We start from the raw sequence: 16,732 nt of genomic DNA, 5'->3' as shown, positions 1-16,732 counted from the left end.
AAGATTGAATCTGGTCTCTTCCTCTATTTCAGTATTATCAGATCCTCAAATTTCTTCTCGTAAATACTTCAGGAGTGAACCTTTTAGGATGAGCATCAGAGTTCTTCTACCCAATGTGATAAGAAATGAATTACACACTATGATGTGGTGGTGTATTTAACTTAGGTAGAGGGCTGTTACTCTAAAAGGGTCATTACCATCACACATACAGTACATAGGGATGAAGCTGTCAAAGTAAGTGTTTACCATAGTGCAGAGAGGGCTGTACCCCTGTAGACTGTACCCCTGTAGATTGTCAGATTCCTGGTCCATGTGAAGCTACTGTTCAGGCTATATTTGTCAGTCATAAATCCAAACCCATGACAGTGAAGCCTACATGAACAAGCCAGGCTCTCTGTGCCAATACAACTTAATGGGATTGGAATAGTCTCTACAGTTATTGGCATGTCTGTTATATCTGTGTTGCTTTAAATGTGTGCTAGTAGAAGCCCTCGCCCCTTTCCCCTCACCCCTTGCTCCTCGCCCACCCGTAGCCTGCAGAAGCAGGCACTTCTCTACTCTCTCCACAGATACAAGTGTTAGCTGAAGGACAGAGCTCTAAAGACCAGCTTCCCTCCTCCTTCTCTCCTTTACAGCATGACCTCCTTCTCTTCCTGTGTGCATCTCTCTGCTCTTCCTCTCCTCTTTTCCTTGACAGTGTTGTATTTCTATCTCCTGAGCTAGGACTGTTTCCAGTCCTCTCCGTGCTGCCCCGCCCTACCCCTCCTTACCCCCTTCACTCTGTTCACCTTCTGCTTCATTTTTGCATTGCAGGGCAATGGACATAGTTTTTTACACATGGAACATGAAACTGCTGTGTCTCTTCTGAAGAATTTCCAGAAACCTGTGGACTTGGTAATCTTGAGGGAGAGCACTATTTAAATATTTTTTATAACACCATTGCTTCTCGCCCAAACGGTTTGTGGAAATGTGTACAACCAATTTTTATCTATGAACAGAGACATTTGCCAATTGCTGGACCAATGGCAAATACTAGTGCCAAATGTACTATAGGATACATATCTTATAACCTATCTATGAATTTTGTGTAAACAGGAAATGTATATTCTGAGTTGATGTGAATGAAAGTCATTTTTTCTCATTCAGCCGAGGCTGTAGGTGGAGTAATTTCATGTTATTTATTTTTATTTGATCTTTGTTATTTTTCTGAAGTTTTTTGCTTATTTATATTGCCTTTTATTTTGTACCTTTTTCATTGTAGCTTCTCATTTTACTCTCAGAGCATGAAAACACACTAGCTCTTTAGGAATTACATTCACCATAAACACTGCCTCAACTTTGTATATGCCTTGTGTAAATATTTTCATTTACAATAAAGACATGAACAGTAGAGAGGGGAATGGTACTGAAAATACTTCTTTTTTTTTTATAGAAGAAAGAAATCGCACTTGTCTCCAACCTTAATACAGGGCCAACTTAGAAACTGTTTTTTATTTTTTATTATAGGTTTTCCCACCTGTTTATTTAATTGTTTAAAACGATGTTGATCTCTGTACCCAACCAGTCACTGTATTCTGTGAACTAGATTTTTTGTAGGTGCTCAATGCTCAATAATGTATATGTATATGTTTACACACATGAGCAAAATTGAAGTAGAAGCAATATTCTATCCCACCTCTGAAAATCTTTTTTTTTAAACATGACAAGACTACCCTAGAGGGCCATCTGCTGGCTATATTATGTGGTTTCCTGTAATTGTGCCAAGGGGTGTGTAATGTATACATACCCCCACATTCATATACAGAAAAATCCATTGTTTGTGCACTTAAGCACAGTTGTAACATCGTTTCTCATCTGTTTGTCTGTGTTTCTATAAAAAACATTTGAGTGGTTTTGTTCGCACTGATTTGAAGTGGTGTGAGTAATATTGCTTAGCTTTTCAGCACCACTCTGTGGAACACCAATTACTTTTTAGAACTTAATTTCAAGCTCAGTTTATTATGAGTATGCATCATTGGAAAAGTATTAATGCGAGAACTATGATGTTTTTTTTTCAATAATGCCACTGCCCAGAATAAGCATTTCACCCTGTTACATTTCTGGATGGATGTTCATTTTAAGCTCTGATGTTACAGCATGGTCTTTGAATATGTTTTGGGGATACATTCTCTGTGTTTTGAAATAGATTTTAGGGTCTTTCTCATAAAGAGATTTCTCTCTTTTTGCAAACCGATGAGATTATTATATTGTCAAAATTGGTGCCATTTTATCCCGATCAAAAACATATTCCTTATGAGCCCTGACAATTTTTCATAACATTTTTGTCAAATGTAGCATCAAATGTGACATTCTTGAGAAAAACTAAGCATCTATAATCCTATGGAGGGACCCTGGTTGAATTTGTGCCAAGCTAAGCTGGTAAGTGGTACTTTGGTATCCAGTCAATTATGAGTTCAAATGTTCAAGATATTGTTACAGAAAGTTTGATAATATAATTATTTTTACTAAATGTTTTCAGGTAATTATTCGGAATATATTGATATACCTTTGCTCAAATATATAGCTTTGCGAGATTTTATAAGGACAATGAAAGAGTATGGATGAAGATCTTACGACTTGAAGAAAAGCTGTACTATCAAATGTATTTCTACAGTAATTGTGAATTTGTGTTATACAAATATTATATATATGTATATGAATATAAAAATAGTCATTTTTGTATGTGTTTAAAATACAATTAAATATAAAAAAGCGAATATATGGTAATATTCAGTCAAATTGCAGTATTGATGTAAATAATTGTGAATGAAAACACATTGAGATAATTTATTCATAGATTGTGAATGTACTCCAAGCTTCTGCAGTATGAAGACTTACTGGACTTGAATGCTGCTTCATTTTTTGTGCAAAAAGTAATTTTAACTATTAAAAGAGAATTATTCTGTTTAGTTGGACAAATTTAGTGATAATTTATTATACTATTTATTTGCACATGCAAGTTTAATCCTTCCAGTTTTATTTCCGTATTAACACAAAGAAATGTAATTGGTAAAGTATATATTGTGTGTTTAGATTGCATTTCGCAGATGCTATCTGTACATATTTAAGATACATTTTTATTAAAAAAAGATAAAATTGAACGAAAAATGCTGTGCAGCAAATATCAGAGCCATTTTCGGCTTTGGAAGTACAATTTTTCAGTATTTAAGAAGTGTTTTGAATAATGTATAAAAGTATATTGTACAAATAATAAAAATGTCACTATTGTTATTTTTCATGGTCCTCTGTGGTCTTTTTACAATCCCATCAAAACCAGTATTTTTTTCCCCTAAATTATGAAGTTAATTTGTCACGCTTGATAACAGCATCTGCTAAATGACTAAAATTGAATATTTCATGGTAAGTCTGGTATCTTACTGCCATCCATCACACTTGACTTTCCATGACTTATTATTTTTATAAACAGTATCAGTATCAAGACAATAACATAGGATCAAAGCACCAAACATCTGCCTTGTACACATTTAATGTGGTTGGATTTCAATCATTATAGTTGTTGGAGTCATTGAAACAGACATGGTTCAATTGTCTTACTCAGTTTTCATGAATACAATGACAGAGTGCATGCAGACAGAGAAGTAGTGATTTTTATACAAGTTCTGTCTCACATAAAAAGTGACTGAAGAACAGATTTTTTCCCCCCCAGGCTATTAGATACTGTAACAACAAAAATCTCAATGTCATTAGAAATGAATTCTTGAGAATGATATAACATTTTAAAATGTCTCGTTTGGATCAGAGTATCAAACAGGCCAAGGCCAAATCAGTAGAAGTGTCAGATTATCTTGCAATTGCCATACATTCAAAATTAAACCCTGCATTATGTTATTAAACATTGAATGCAAAACTTTCCAAAAGGATAAGCTTAGTGGAATTGTTATCGTTTTTCCATATATTGAGAAAAATAACCCACACTAAGACAGGCTTTTCAGTTTGGAATGCAATTAAAATATTGCCATTGGTAGAAGATCTTGTAAACATTGTTTCAGCAGTCTCCCAGTAGTAATCATTCAAACTTTATATCTTAGATCAAACAAGAGAAGGTACACTTCAAATCATCAGGCTCGAATGTCATCAACACTTTTACAGAATAATGGCAGTTAGTGTCAAGGCAAAATCAAACACTAATTAATCATAAAATTGTACTTTCTCATTTGGTGTGTTGTAGTTTTGTATCTCATTTGGCTTTAATGCAGTTGACTATGTAGGGATCCTGCTTCGTAGGTATTCCAGGACAGCATCAGTTCCTCTGGATACAATGGCTGCTCTGGGGTTGCGGAAAGGATTTCCATCCAGCATGAGGGCTCTAAGGGAAAGACGAGAGAATTAGTGAGACCAGCTACAAGCCAGCTTCAAATATTGATATACAAACACATACTTCCCTCTATACAACAACAGCTTGGAGCAAAATCCCAACTATATGGATCACTGAGTTGGATTCCCTAGCGCATATACCTTTTCTGATTGCTATTCAACACCATACCTGACATAAATAGCACAGTTCCTGCAGCTTCCACCCCTATCTAAATAAAACCAGATCTTACCACGCTTTTTGAAATCCTGTCCAGTTATATCTTCGTCACATCATATATTGTCCCCTAAACCCAGTGTCACATCCCGGTCCCTACCTCAGGCTCGTACAGTTGCCCAGTTCAGGTGGCACCTGCATGATGTCATTGTTCTGCAGGTCCAGAGTGGACAGCTTGTCCAGAGCTTTGAGCTGCAGTGGGTTAATGGCTCCCACTTGGTTATTACTGATAAGAATGGTCTCCAGGCTAGGAACCCTGTACAGCACCTCTGGGAACAACTTAAACCTGTCAAAATATGACATGAATTTGAATCCGTTTTGACCAATCATCTATGTACAGCACGATGACTACATCCCTTTAACACCAGAGTGCTTACCTGTTGAATGACAGTGTGATGCTCCGCAGTTTCATTAGGGCCTCAATTTCCATTGGCAGAGATGTCAAAAGATTGTTTCTGAGGGAAAAGCCAAAATAAACTGCATATTACAAATGTCTCAGATGCACCGATGTACCATCTTAAGCAAATGTACCAATTTAAGACTGGGTCAAAACAATGCTCCCACCAGAAGTGCACACCTCGGAGTCTAAAAAAGGTCTAGCCTCTCGTTTCACTGACCTCCACAACACAAACGCTACTTTTATTTGGAAAGACAAGGCCTTCTGATATTTGAGCTGTAGAGCTGACAGATGTGCTGTGGAGGCTGATTGTCAGGTTTCATGTACCTGAGGTCTATGTGTGCCAGTTGCTGCAGCATGCAGAACTCCAAGGGGAGGCTGGTCAGCTTGTTAAACCCCAGGTTGATGTCAGAAACAGAGTCCTTCAACTCCACAAGCCTGAGGACCAAGCAGAGACTCACACAAACTCATCCAACATTATCACCACAACAGTCCTACTGTATCTGACATTATGTATCAACAATGGGTTTGTGGTGACTTTTAGGAGTGGTGTGATTCTTCTCACACTGAGGGTTTTTCCTCCATAGGCTCAGACTGTGGTGTGAAGTCACTGATTACAAGCAAGGTACCTGGGAGGCACTGCAGCCAGCTGGTTCTTGCTGAAGTTGACACTGGCGACGGGCTCACTTCCCACAGCATCAAACACATCATCAGGAACACATGCCACCTGCTTCTCACTGGAACCAGGGTCACACAAAGCAACAGCTTACTGACAACACTTCATTACATCACAACTATCCTCATGCTGTGGCAATGCAATATCATTTTGTGGTAGAATGTTTTGAGTTTTTAACTTTCCCAGAATGTCTTAACTGAGCTTCAAACAAGGCCCAAAAATAATAGTTGACACACACCTGTAGTCCAGTGTCTTCAGTGTTTTAATGGTGTGCACGTTGATCTTCGCCTGACTGGGCAGAGTCATGGCGGTGTCAGGCTCATCTCCTTTGCCATCTGGATCCTCTACAGATCCAAATGAAAAACGAAAATGTCAGTCCAATGATATGAGACAGTCTGGTAAATCAACAGTGGCCTTTCCACAAAACTTGCAAAGTAAATAAAAACGGTCTATTCACTGAATACGAGAACCTTCTGCATGGACAGAAAAAGACAAACATCCTTGTACCTTTTATTCGACCCCTCAAGTACTTCAGCAATTCATTGGTTCCTTTCTGTGAAGGACACAAAAGTCATATCCTATCACAGACTGCAATTGGCTACATTGCAACTCTACAGTGAGGTTAATTGAGGTTCTACTGTAGTAGCTTCCAGAAGGTAATGAGATGTCGTCCTAACTAACTCACAGTCAAGAGGTCTCTGCGGATGCCTCTCAGAGGGTTGCCCTCTAGGGTCAGGATCTTCAGCTTGGGCAGGAGGGCAAGGGCAGCTGGCAGACTGGCTCACGCATACAAGGGAGAAATGCAGTCGCACAGCCATAAGATATCCAGGCAGCTAAACACTACACAGGACATTTTGGGGTGTTTTGACTTGTGAGTTTTGTTCTTATTTAATTGGTTTATATTTGTGCTGTGTATAAATCTGTTATATGCACTGAGGAAAGAGGCTAAATCAACTAAATAATAAACAAATTAGTTAAGAATAACAGCACACGACCTGTGAGGTGGACCAAGTACAGTGACCACTGAGGAGAGACCAGGGGAGATCTGATCAGGCAAAGCTACCTGCTGATGTCATTGTTGACAAGGTCTAGGCGCTCCAGGCCTTGGAGTAGTTCGATTTCCTCAGGGAGAGTCTTCACCTTGTTGTCCCTCAGCTCCAATACACTCAGAGTGCTAAGGTGTTTCAGGTGCTCTGCCTCCAGCATCTCAATCTGGTTATTACCAACATGCAGCTCCTACCAGGCAGGTGATAGAAAGCTGTCAGAGTTTGCATAGGGCACTTGTTTACAATTAATTAATACAGGTAATCTCACTGAGACTCAAAAGTTCCTTCTCAAAGGAAACCTGATCATCAGTATGCTTACCTTGAGCCTTGAGGAGGGCAGTTCAGGAAGAAAGCGCAGTTTGTTGTGTCGCAGATAGAGCTGCTCTAAAGACGCCATTTGAGACAAGACAGGAGGTATGCTCTCAAGCTGATTGTGTGTGCAGTCCAGCAGTCTCAAATCTGTGGAGACGTTCATACAGGATGTTATGCTTCAGCCATGTTCATGTCAAGAATATAACAGTGGATGCATCCATTTCTAACAGGTAGGCAGTACATACAAAAACTAAACAACACACAAAGCAAAACATTTGCTGCCATTGCCGTCTTACTTTTCATGACACTGATTCCTGAGGGGAGGCTCTTCAGCTTGTTGTGGGAGAGGTTCAGCTTCACCAGATGGTTCAAGTTGCCCAGACTGTCAGGGATGGCAGTTAGCTGGTTGTTGGAAAGATCCTTCCACCAACAATACAAAAACAAGTCAGCGAGGATCATCCAAAGAGTTAATCTAAGATAATCACTTTGTTACACTGACACATTTTAGTAGTGTTTCATGCCCAGTTCTGAACTTACGATATCATCCAGGTTAGTGAGCAGTCCCACTCCCTCTGGCAGGTGCTCCAGTAGATTCTGCTGCAGCTGGAGACAGGTGAGGTTCTTCAGACTCCATACCTCCTCCGGTAACTCTTTCAGTTTATTGTGACTGCAACAGAGAGATAATGGGGGTGGGTATAATTTGTGGAACGTTCCAACAGGAATCTATTACAAAAACTTTGTAAATAACAAGGTTGCCAACAAATAACGCATACAAAGTTGTGCCCTCAAAGCTCATCACTAAACACCTCCCTCTGAAACTGGATCCTGGACTTCCTGACGGGCCATCCCCAGGTGGTAAGGGTAGGTAACAACACATCCGCCACGCTGATCCTCAACACAGGGGCCCCTCAGGGGTGTGGGCTCAGTCCCCTCCTGTACTCCCTGTTCACTCATGACTGCACAGCCAGGCACAACTCCAACACCATCATTAAGTTTGCTGATGACACAAAAGTGGCAGGCCTGATTACCGACAATGATGAGACAGCCTATAGGGAGGAGATCAGAGACCTGACCGTGTGGTGCAAGGACAACAACCTCTCCCTCAACAAGACAAAGGAGATGAATGTGGACTACAGGAAAAGAAGGACCGAGCACTCCCCCATTCTCATCAACATGGCTGTAGTGGAGCAGGTTGAGAGCTTAAAGTTCCTTGCGTCCACATCACCAACAAACTAACATGGTCCAAGCACACAGACGTGAAGAGGGCACGACAAAACCTATTCCCCTTCAGGAGACTGAAAAGATTTGGCATGGGTCCTCAGATCCTCAAAAGATATACAGCTGCACCATCGAGAGCATCCTGACGGGTTGCATCACTGCCTGGTATGGCAACTGCCCGGCCTCCAAACGCAAGGCACTACAGAGGGTAGTGCGTATGGCCCAGTGCATCACCGGGGCCAAGCTTCCTGCCTTCCAGGACCTATATATCAGGCGGTGTCAGAGGAAGGCACTAAAAATTGTCAAAGACTCCAGCCACCCTAGTCATAGACTACCGCACAGCAAGCGGTACCGGAGCGCCAAGTCTAGGTCCAAGAGGCTTCTAAACAGCTTCTACCCCCAAGCCATAAGACTCCTGAACAGCTAATCAAATGGCTACCCAGACTATTTGCATTGCCCCCCTTCTATGCCACTACTCTCAGTTATTATCGATGCATAGTCACTTTAATAACTCTACCTACATGTACATATTACCTCGACACCGGTGCCCCCGCACATTGACTCCGTACCGGTATCCCCTGTATATAGCCTCGCTATTGATATTTACTGCTGCTCTTTAATTATTTGCTGTTCTTATCTCTTAATGGGGGGGGGGGGGGGGGGGGGATTTTTTGTAAAACTGCACTGTTGGTGAAGGGCTTGTAAGTAAGCATTTCACTGTTGTACTCGCATGTGACAAATAAAATGTATAGCGGCAGAATAAGACACCGGGTAGGGAGTGGGCTATTTAATTACGTTTTTCACTCATCACGTTTATTCCGAAAAATGTCTGTCCTCACTCTGGTAGCCTATCGACAAACATTAAGAATAAGCTACGTGGTGAGTTGGTGCCTATTCGGCAGCTAGTTAGCTAGGTGAATTGATCATGTTACTATGTATGCGTTGTTTGTTAGCAACCTTGTACTTTACGAAGTTTTTGGAACAGATTCCTGTTGGAATGTTCCACAAATTATACCCATCCAGTTAATAGACAGCATTTCAGCAAAAAGTCAGCCTATAGAGGAAAGAGACCTCTTCTTTCTTTATAATGGAAGTAATTCCTGGTGTGCATTTCTCATTTGTTGAGTAACTTTAGTTGACAAAATCCTCCCATACCTCAGACTGAGTTTCTGAAGATGTTGCAACTCTCCAATAGATGTGGGTAAAGAGGTAAGCTGATTATCATGGACCTTGGGAAAGTGGAAAGACAAGATAGAATGTCAGAGGGTCATCGTAAACATCAAACTTGTCAAAGTAGGTTCTCCCATAAATCTTGGGAGCATAGACCTTCCATTCAAGCTTTGAAAGGGCCTAGTCTATCATTTCTTAAGTCAGGCAACACAGTCAGAAAAAAGCAATACCCACATCCAAAACAGTAAGGGCTGGTAACAGCTTGACATCCTCTGAAAGAGCTTCCAGCTTGTTTGAAGAGAGAAGCAGCTTGGTGAGATCTGTCTGGTCCCACCAGCGATCATCTGCCCCAAAGGATAGGTTCTGTTTGGCCTCCTCGGGTGTGTCTAAGTTCAGCCTCCACACACTTTGTGGGACTAAGTGCAGAATAGTGGTAAAATGTTTAGCATTAGCATAACGTTACATGCATTCATTCAAGTGGTCATCAATCAAACAACCAACCAATCAACACCATACCCTTCTGATGATGTGTTATCATGATAAATAGGCAGATCTTTCTTCCCTGACAGTTACCTTCAGTCAGCCCTCGCCCAGACAAATTGAGCTGCCCGCTTTTCCTGGCGGTTTTCAACAATCCATAAGGGACAGCAGCCGGTTCCTCTTTTTCTGTTCTAAATCCTGCTCTAGAATCCAATTTGGCACCTCTTTTAAAGCGTGACATTGTTCATATGTTGTTAGTACCACTAACTTTGTCTAACCAGCTTGTTAGTTATGCCAATGATGTTAGCTAGCTAGCTCGCTATGTATTTGTAAATTGCCGATAGAAAACTATATTTAGGAGCCAAGCATTTCGTAAACCTTTCTGGGTTAAACGATCATTTCCGGTTCAAATGTGAGTATTTAATTGTAAAAGTCATTCTTCAAAATTAAAAACGTTGTAAAAAGCGATGTGTATTGAATTGTTCATTGATGTACCTTTAGCTGAAATAGGAATTAATCGATATAATTAACTTTTTGCTATTTCATCCAGTGATGCATCGTGATTTCGATATAGACTCTTATTTTGGTAGTACGTGAAAACTTTGACCCGGAAAAGGTTCAGATGCGTCAAAGACAGTACAGTATTAGACACTCTGTGGCTGTTGGATGAGTTGGATCCACTGAGGTATAATAAGAACGGTTTTGGCCGTGGTAGACCGTCATTGTAAATAATAATTTGTTCTTAACTGACTTGCCTAGTTAAATAAAGGTTAAATATAAAAAGAGAGGATGAGGCGAAGCGAGAGAGTTTACTCCCGTCAAAATACTGTCCACAATAAGCAAACCAATTAGCCTTTGGGATAACTACACAATACTCTCTCGTCGTTATATACAGTATCTCTAGTTGGATTACTTTGGAATTACCGAAGATTCAATTAAATATTCGCCTGTTCCTTTCTGATTTACCGTCACGTCAGCATCCCGTGGTCACAGCTGGCCACGTTAAGTTGTAGTCATTGGTTGTAGTAGCTTACATTTGTAGTCATTTTTATTTCTTATTTTTGTTAGTTTTATTTAAGAAAATAAAAAAAATAATAAATCGAAAATATATTTGTGATGTGCTATGTTTATTTGTTTTTGTATTGGAATTGGAAGAAAAAATATATAGGCCTATAATAAAAAATATAAACATTGACTTCCGTTTTTTCCCTTCAAAATAAAAGCTCAAGATAAAACGCTATTTCTTTGACGTATAGATTGAGTGTACAAAAGATTAGGAACACATTCCTAATATTGAGTTGCACCCCCTTTTTCCCTCAGCACAGCCTTTTTTATTTTCACTATAACAAATTCTCAGATGAAACATATTGTGCTATTTATCACAGACTTCTTTGTGTCAAAGTTTAACAAGGACTCTCTCCTGTTGATCAAAGATATGATCAACAGCTTCACATACATTATATAGTTTGGTCATTGTGCTGCCACAGAATCAATTGTGAGCAAGGCCTCAAAAAAGCTTTATTTACCAGAGCTGCGAGAAAAGTTCTATATATTGTTCAAACAATGTTGCGATTGTTTGTGAGAATGTCAACAGGTGTGGTTCCAGTGGGGGAAAGATTCTATTGGGGAAAGGTTCCCGTGGGGATTGTCACGGAAACCAAGAAGGGGAGTGAGGTGTGTGTGTGTGTGTGTGTGTGTGTGTGTGTGTGTGTGTGTGTGTGTGTGTGTGTGTGTGTGTGTGTGTGTGTGTGTGTGTGTGTGTGTGTGTGTGTGTGTGTGTGTGCTCAAACACACATGCATATGGGGGTCTGGGAGACGAAGTGTGTCCATCTGATGAATGGGCATGTGCCTGAACTCAAATTTAGAACCTAAATGTAGTCTCACCCATTCATCGACTAGGCATTTTTGACCAGGAACACCACAGGTGTACAAAAGTTAAATAAAACACCCAAAATTTTATGAAAATCATCAAAATGTATTTTGTGTGTTTAGATGCCCTGTGTGGACAAAAGTCATGGAACCTTAAGACAATTAGATTAAATTAACTACATTTTTCAGAGAGAAAATATCGGTCCAATTCGACCGGAACACAGCAGGAGGGTTAAACCATGTGTTTGATGTATTTGATACAATTTCACTGATTCCGCTCCAGGCATTACCAACAGCCCATCCTCCCCAATTAAGGTGCTGCCAACCTCCTGTGATTGCTATACCAAAATAGCTTACATTCTTAAATGGTAGCTGTCCATAGTGCTGATATGTGTCAGTATAAAGCTTCCCAAGACCTAGCTTTTTGTTCAAACTCACTTGTTTTGTTTTCTAGGGACTAGACTAACCTATAGAATTAGGAATTAGAACTCCATGAATTAGACTGGATTCTAAATACTTGGCTCAGGACTGGACCATGGTACAGTCAATAATGATGAAAGATTATGTTATTTTAGTTTCTATGCCATCAATAATGATTTCAACATAATCTAAAATGAGTTATCTGTTTTACAGTATAAGATAAAATTGATAATTTTTCAAGTCAAGGTGTAGGTCTCCCCCTACCGGACACAAGAAGTCATCACTGATTGAGCATATTAATTTATGGCCAATATTGCTCAGGCCTGGTTGGCTGGTTGGAACGCAATTGCTAATCATCCATCCGAAACCGCCCAACTAAATGTGATAAAGTGATAATCTGAGGCCCCGACCCGACCCTAACACGCTAATATAGAAAATTCGCTGTAGGCTGCAGTCAGAGATGGCGGAACGATTATTATTTGCCTGATTTAAATGTTTTTGCTTATAATTTCCAAGATTTTGGTAGGCTATTTGTTAGTCAACTTGTCTATAATTAGATACATGCAGCCTTTGCTCACCAGCAAGATGTCATAAATCAATAGAATGAATGCTTCAATCTAGTTGACATAGGTAAAGTTCTCTGCCATCTCTACTTCTTTCGTCGTGCAAAGATGTTTAGGGAGCTGGGGAGAGAATGCAATAAAGATTTTCTGGCTACATTTCCAAATGTTTCAAGTTTCAAGTTTTAATATCACATGCACAAGTAAAGTGAAATGTGTTTCTTGCAAACTCAACACCCAACAATGCAATAAAAACAATGTAATACTAGAAAAAAACACAAGAAATAAGAAGAAATATGAAGAACAAAATAAGTAAGTAGGCATACTATATACAGGGTCAGTTCCAATATCATATTTACAATGTGCAGGGATACTGGCGTGATGGAGGTAGATATGTAGAGTGGTAAGGTAACTATGCAACAGGATATAAGATTAACAATAGCAGCAGCTTGTATGTGAGGGGGTGTGTGTAGTCAGTATAAATGTATGTTTAATTATGTGTGAGTGAGCAGATGATGGAGAGTGTGTGAGTGTGTAGGGCCCTTTGAGTATGCATAGAGACAGTGCAAAAATAAAAAATAAAAGTCAATAAGTACACAAGGTTAACTTCGATAGTCAGTGAAGCTATTTTTTTTTTAGCTATTTATCAGTCTTATTGCTTGAGGATAGAAGCTGTTCAAGAGCCTGTTGGTGCCAGACTTGATGCACCGGCATGGCTTGCCATGCGGAAGCAGAGAGAATAGTCTATGGCTTGGTTGGTTGTGGTCTTTAATGATTTTCAGAGCCTTCCTACCACACCACCTAATATAGATGTCCTGGATGGCAGGGAGCTCGGCCCCAGGAATGTACTGAGTTGTACGCACTACATTCTGTAGCGCCATGCGATTGAGGGCAGTGCTATTGCATTACCAGGCAGTGATGGAGCCAGTCAAAATGCTCTCAATGGTACAGCTATAGAACTTTTTGAGGATTTCAGGGTCCATGACAAACTTTTTCAACCTCCTGAGGGGGAAGAGGCGATGTCACATCAGTTTGACTGGTTGTAAGGAAATAGAAAGCTATGAAAACAACCAAACATGTTTCTGTTAAGATTTCAGTTCGGCTTGGACGCATATTTTATGTGGTTGAAATACTATCAGCTTTTATTGGTTGGTTAAGGGCTGTAAATAAGCATTTCATGGTAAGGTCTGTTGTATTTGGCGCATGTGACAAATACAATTTGATTTGATGCTGAAAGATAGCACCTCTACAGATGGAATATAACTGCACCAGTGGCGATTTTAGAATGTAAATCTTGGTGGGGCAAACTCAACATACATTGTTTTAGATGCATGCCAGCAAAGCCACTACACAGCAATACCTTAATTGCTCTATAACAGTGACAATTGAGATGCATAAACTATGGCATAAGGGAACGAGTGGATAAGAGGCAATCCGTAATTTCGATGAAGACATTAATGAGCGAGCTAAGAAGGACATAGTCAATATAACTATTCAGCACTTTTGAAAGGTACAGTTACAGAATTTAGAACATGGGCCGTTCTTACAGTATTCTCCCTCTACACCAAGTCAGAACCGTAGGATAAATAAAGGGGGCATATAAGCAGACAATGAAAGCTCTTACAATATTTGATGACAACATTTCTTTAAAACAGGCTGTAGGCTACATGTACACGATCAAGTCAGAACAGTAGGCTAAGTTATGAGGTGAAGGGGACCAAATTATTAGGGTAAAGCACATGGGCTACTAACAGCTTACTATGCAACATACACTTAGTATTACTTTCTTAGCTACAGTATACATATCTCCCTGACATATTACATAATTTATGCAGCAGCATAAAATACATTTTTGGACCGTTGTGCTGTGCTTACATGAACAGGAAAGTGGCATGGGAGTCCTTCTTGTGGCCAAATTGTGTAATGAAACTTTTTCATCAAATGTTGTCATTCTCTGGATCTATGGTGCTTTCAAGACAACTGGGAACTCGGAAAAAAATAGGTTGAATCATGATGTCAGTGATCTTCAGGTAGGAGCTCTAGGAAAAGGCCCGAGTTCCTGACTTGGAATTTCGAGTTGGATGACCATTCAAAACGTATTTTCCTAGTCTGAGCTAGTTTTTTTCATAATTCCCAGTTGTCTTGAATTCACTGAAGTCTGAGATTTCCCAGTTCCGAGTTTCCAGTTGTTTTAAATGTGCAGAAGTCATGCTGGATTGACAGCATGGCCAATGTATTCAACCTTTTCTGACCCATGGTGTTGCGTGTGAATGTTTATCCTTTTTTATCCTATCTTGGAAAACCCAGACTTGATCCACTCACCCTCTCCACCGAATAGCAGGGGAAGCAAAATAGTGATTACTTTGCAACGCTTGCAGTTAGCCACTGATTCCTTCCAAACCACTCATTGTTGAATTTGCGATTTTCAACTTGTTGTGCAATGTTTATGTCCAATGGCCGATGAGCACCGATACGTTTTATCTATAATTTATCTTCATATGACAAGGATTAAAAAAGATTTGCCAGTAGACTGTCGATGTGATTCATGAAGATGACTGCTTGTCTAGCATGCTAGCTAAGATTTTGAAAGTATGATGTTGACATGATCAGTCCAATCAAAGCTCCTGTAGATGTAATGTGATTTGATGTAATTTTATCTGTGGCCAATGACCTTGATCCTTCTTGGATGGGCACTTCTAATGTAAATCTATGGCAGCAACCAAGGGGGCTTGAACTTTCTAGATCTCCCTGTAGATTTGAAAGGTGATGTAGTGTCCCCATGAGTGACAGAACACTGAGCCAATCACAGCACAACTAGTGAAGATTACCAACCCCTATGCTCCGTATTTTCCGCTGGCTGCCCCACCACCACAGAAAGCGCTGAGCTAGGCTGAAACACCTGCATTTTGGAGCTGCCTTACTCAAGAAAGCAAAAAAGAGACCATGTTCGTATCTATGTTACTTAGTTTGCAAAATGATATTTTACACGTATTTAAGGCCAAAATAATTGTACTTTTTTTTTTACCTAATCAGGTGGGGTTCAAAACAGCTGGGGCTCATATTTCTCCACTCTTTTTCCCAAGTCAAAATGTTGCCTACATTTGGTGTATAATTTTACTGCAAGAAATGTTTCATTTTGCAGGAGTTCAAATTAAAGCTATGTGAGAGGTTATCGACCTACAATCAGTGTCAAGATTTCTGTTTCCATTTAACCCATCTGAACAGTAGGCTACAATTCCCTTGATGTGCCATAGGCCTATTTGAAGTCCCATCTGGTGACTGTGGAATTTGTATAGTGCCTCACAATCATCACACATTGGCCTAACATATCCAGCACTGCTATCATCCTCTTTTATCACTTCAACAAATCTTTCAAAAACATTTATTTTCTGGTCCTCCCTTATCTTTATTTTCAACTCTCCATTTCGCAACTTTTGTCTTATTGAATTAAACTCCGACATTGTCCCTTTTGCCTCCATGGATCTATGTGAACTTTTTCTGCCCATTCCCAAAAGCATTTGGCGATTGAGTGTAGATTATTTGGCGCGCATACAGTTAGGCCCTAAAGCTTAGGCTTACACACTAATGACAGACAGCTTTGCACACTCTTGACATTCTCTTAACCAGCAAAGCTGTCATCAAGGCAAAGGGTGGCTACTTTGAAGAATCTAATATATGAAATATATTTTGATTTGGTTAACAATTTTTTGGTTCCTACATGATTCCATATGTGTTATTTCATAATTTTGATGTCTTCACTATTATTATACAATGTAGAAAATAGTAAAAATAAATAAAAACCCTTGAATGAGTAGGTGTGTCCAAACTTTTGACTGGTACTCTAACTGAAGACAGCGATGGAGTGGTTGGTGCACGTCGACTGACCTGTATGGTGGACGGAGAAAAGAAATTGACTTAATCCATGCTACTGTTCTTTGATGAACAGTAGTCTCTCCCTTCTCATATAAAGTTAGGATTCATGAGATACCCTGTAAG

At 39.8% G+C, this 16,732-nt stretch overlaps 2 protein-coding genes across 2 annotated transcripts in view; one reads left to right on the top strand and one right to left on the bottom strand.

Annotated features, from left to right (window-relative positions):
- Positions 1-3,275, top strand: part of LOC115158960 (leucine-rich repeat-containing protein 7-like) — a gene marked incomplete at its 5' end in the record, with an annotated part of 53,819 nt that extends 50,544 nt beyond the window's left edge. Inside the window, 1 exon segment of the mRNA XM_029708394.1 lies at positions 814-3,275. Coding sequence (XP_029564254.1) covers positions 814-921 — 108 coding nt within the window.
- Positions 3,276-3,510: 235 nt separating this feature from the next.
- Positions 3,511-10,289, bottom strand: lrrc40 (leucine rich repeat containing 40). Its single transcript, XM_029707211.1, has 15 exons — positions 9,981-10,289; positions 9,642-9,823; positions 9,393-9,466; positions 7,557-7,686; positions 7,316-7,439; positions 7,027-7,166; positions 6,725-6,897; positions 6,347-6,437; positions 6,169-6,214; positions 5,900-6,005; positions 5,615-5,722; positions 5,313-5,423; positions 4,966-5,043; positions 4,689-4,874; positions 3,511-4,366 (listed from the first exon to the last, which is right to left on the bottom strand). The coding sequence occupies exons 1-15, from the start codon at positions 10,126-10,128 to the stop codon at positions 4,261-4,263; spliced, it is 1,803 nt and encodes a 600-aa protein (XP_029563071.1). The 5' UTR covers positions 10,129-10,289; the 3' UTR covers positions 3,511-4,260.
- Positions 10,290-16,732: the final 6,443 nt, after the last annotated feature.

This window comes from Salmo trutta, chromosome 22 (genome assembly GCF_901001165.1).
Source record: "Salmo trutta chromosome 22, fSalTru1.1, whole genome shotgun sequence".
NCBI lineage: Eukaryota > Metazoa > Chordata > Actinopteri > Salmoniformes > Salmonidae > Salmo > Salmo trutta.
Note: the sequence above shows the minus strand (reverse complement) of the source record. Positions and strands in the feature narration are given on the sequence as shown.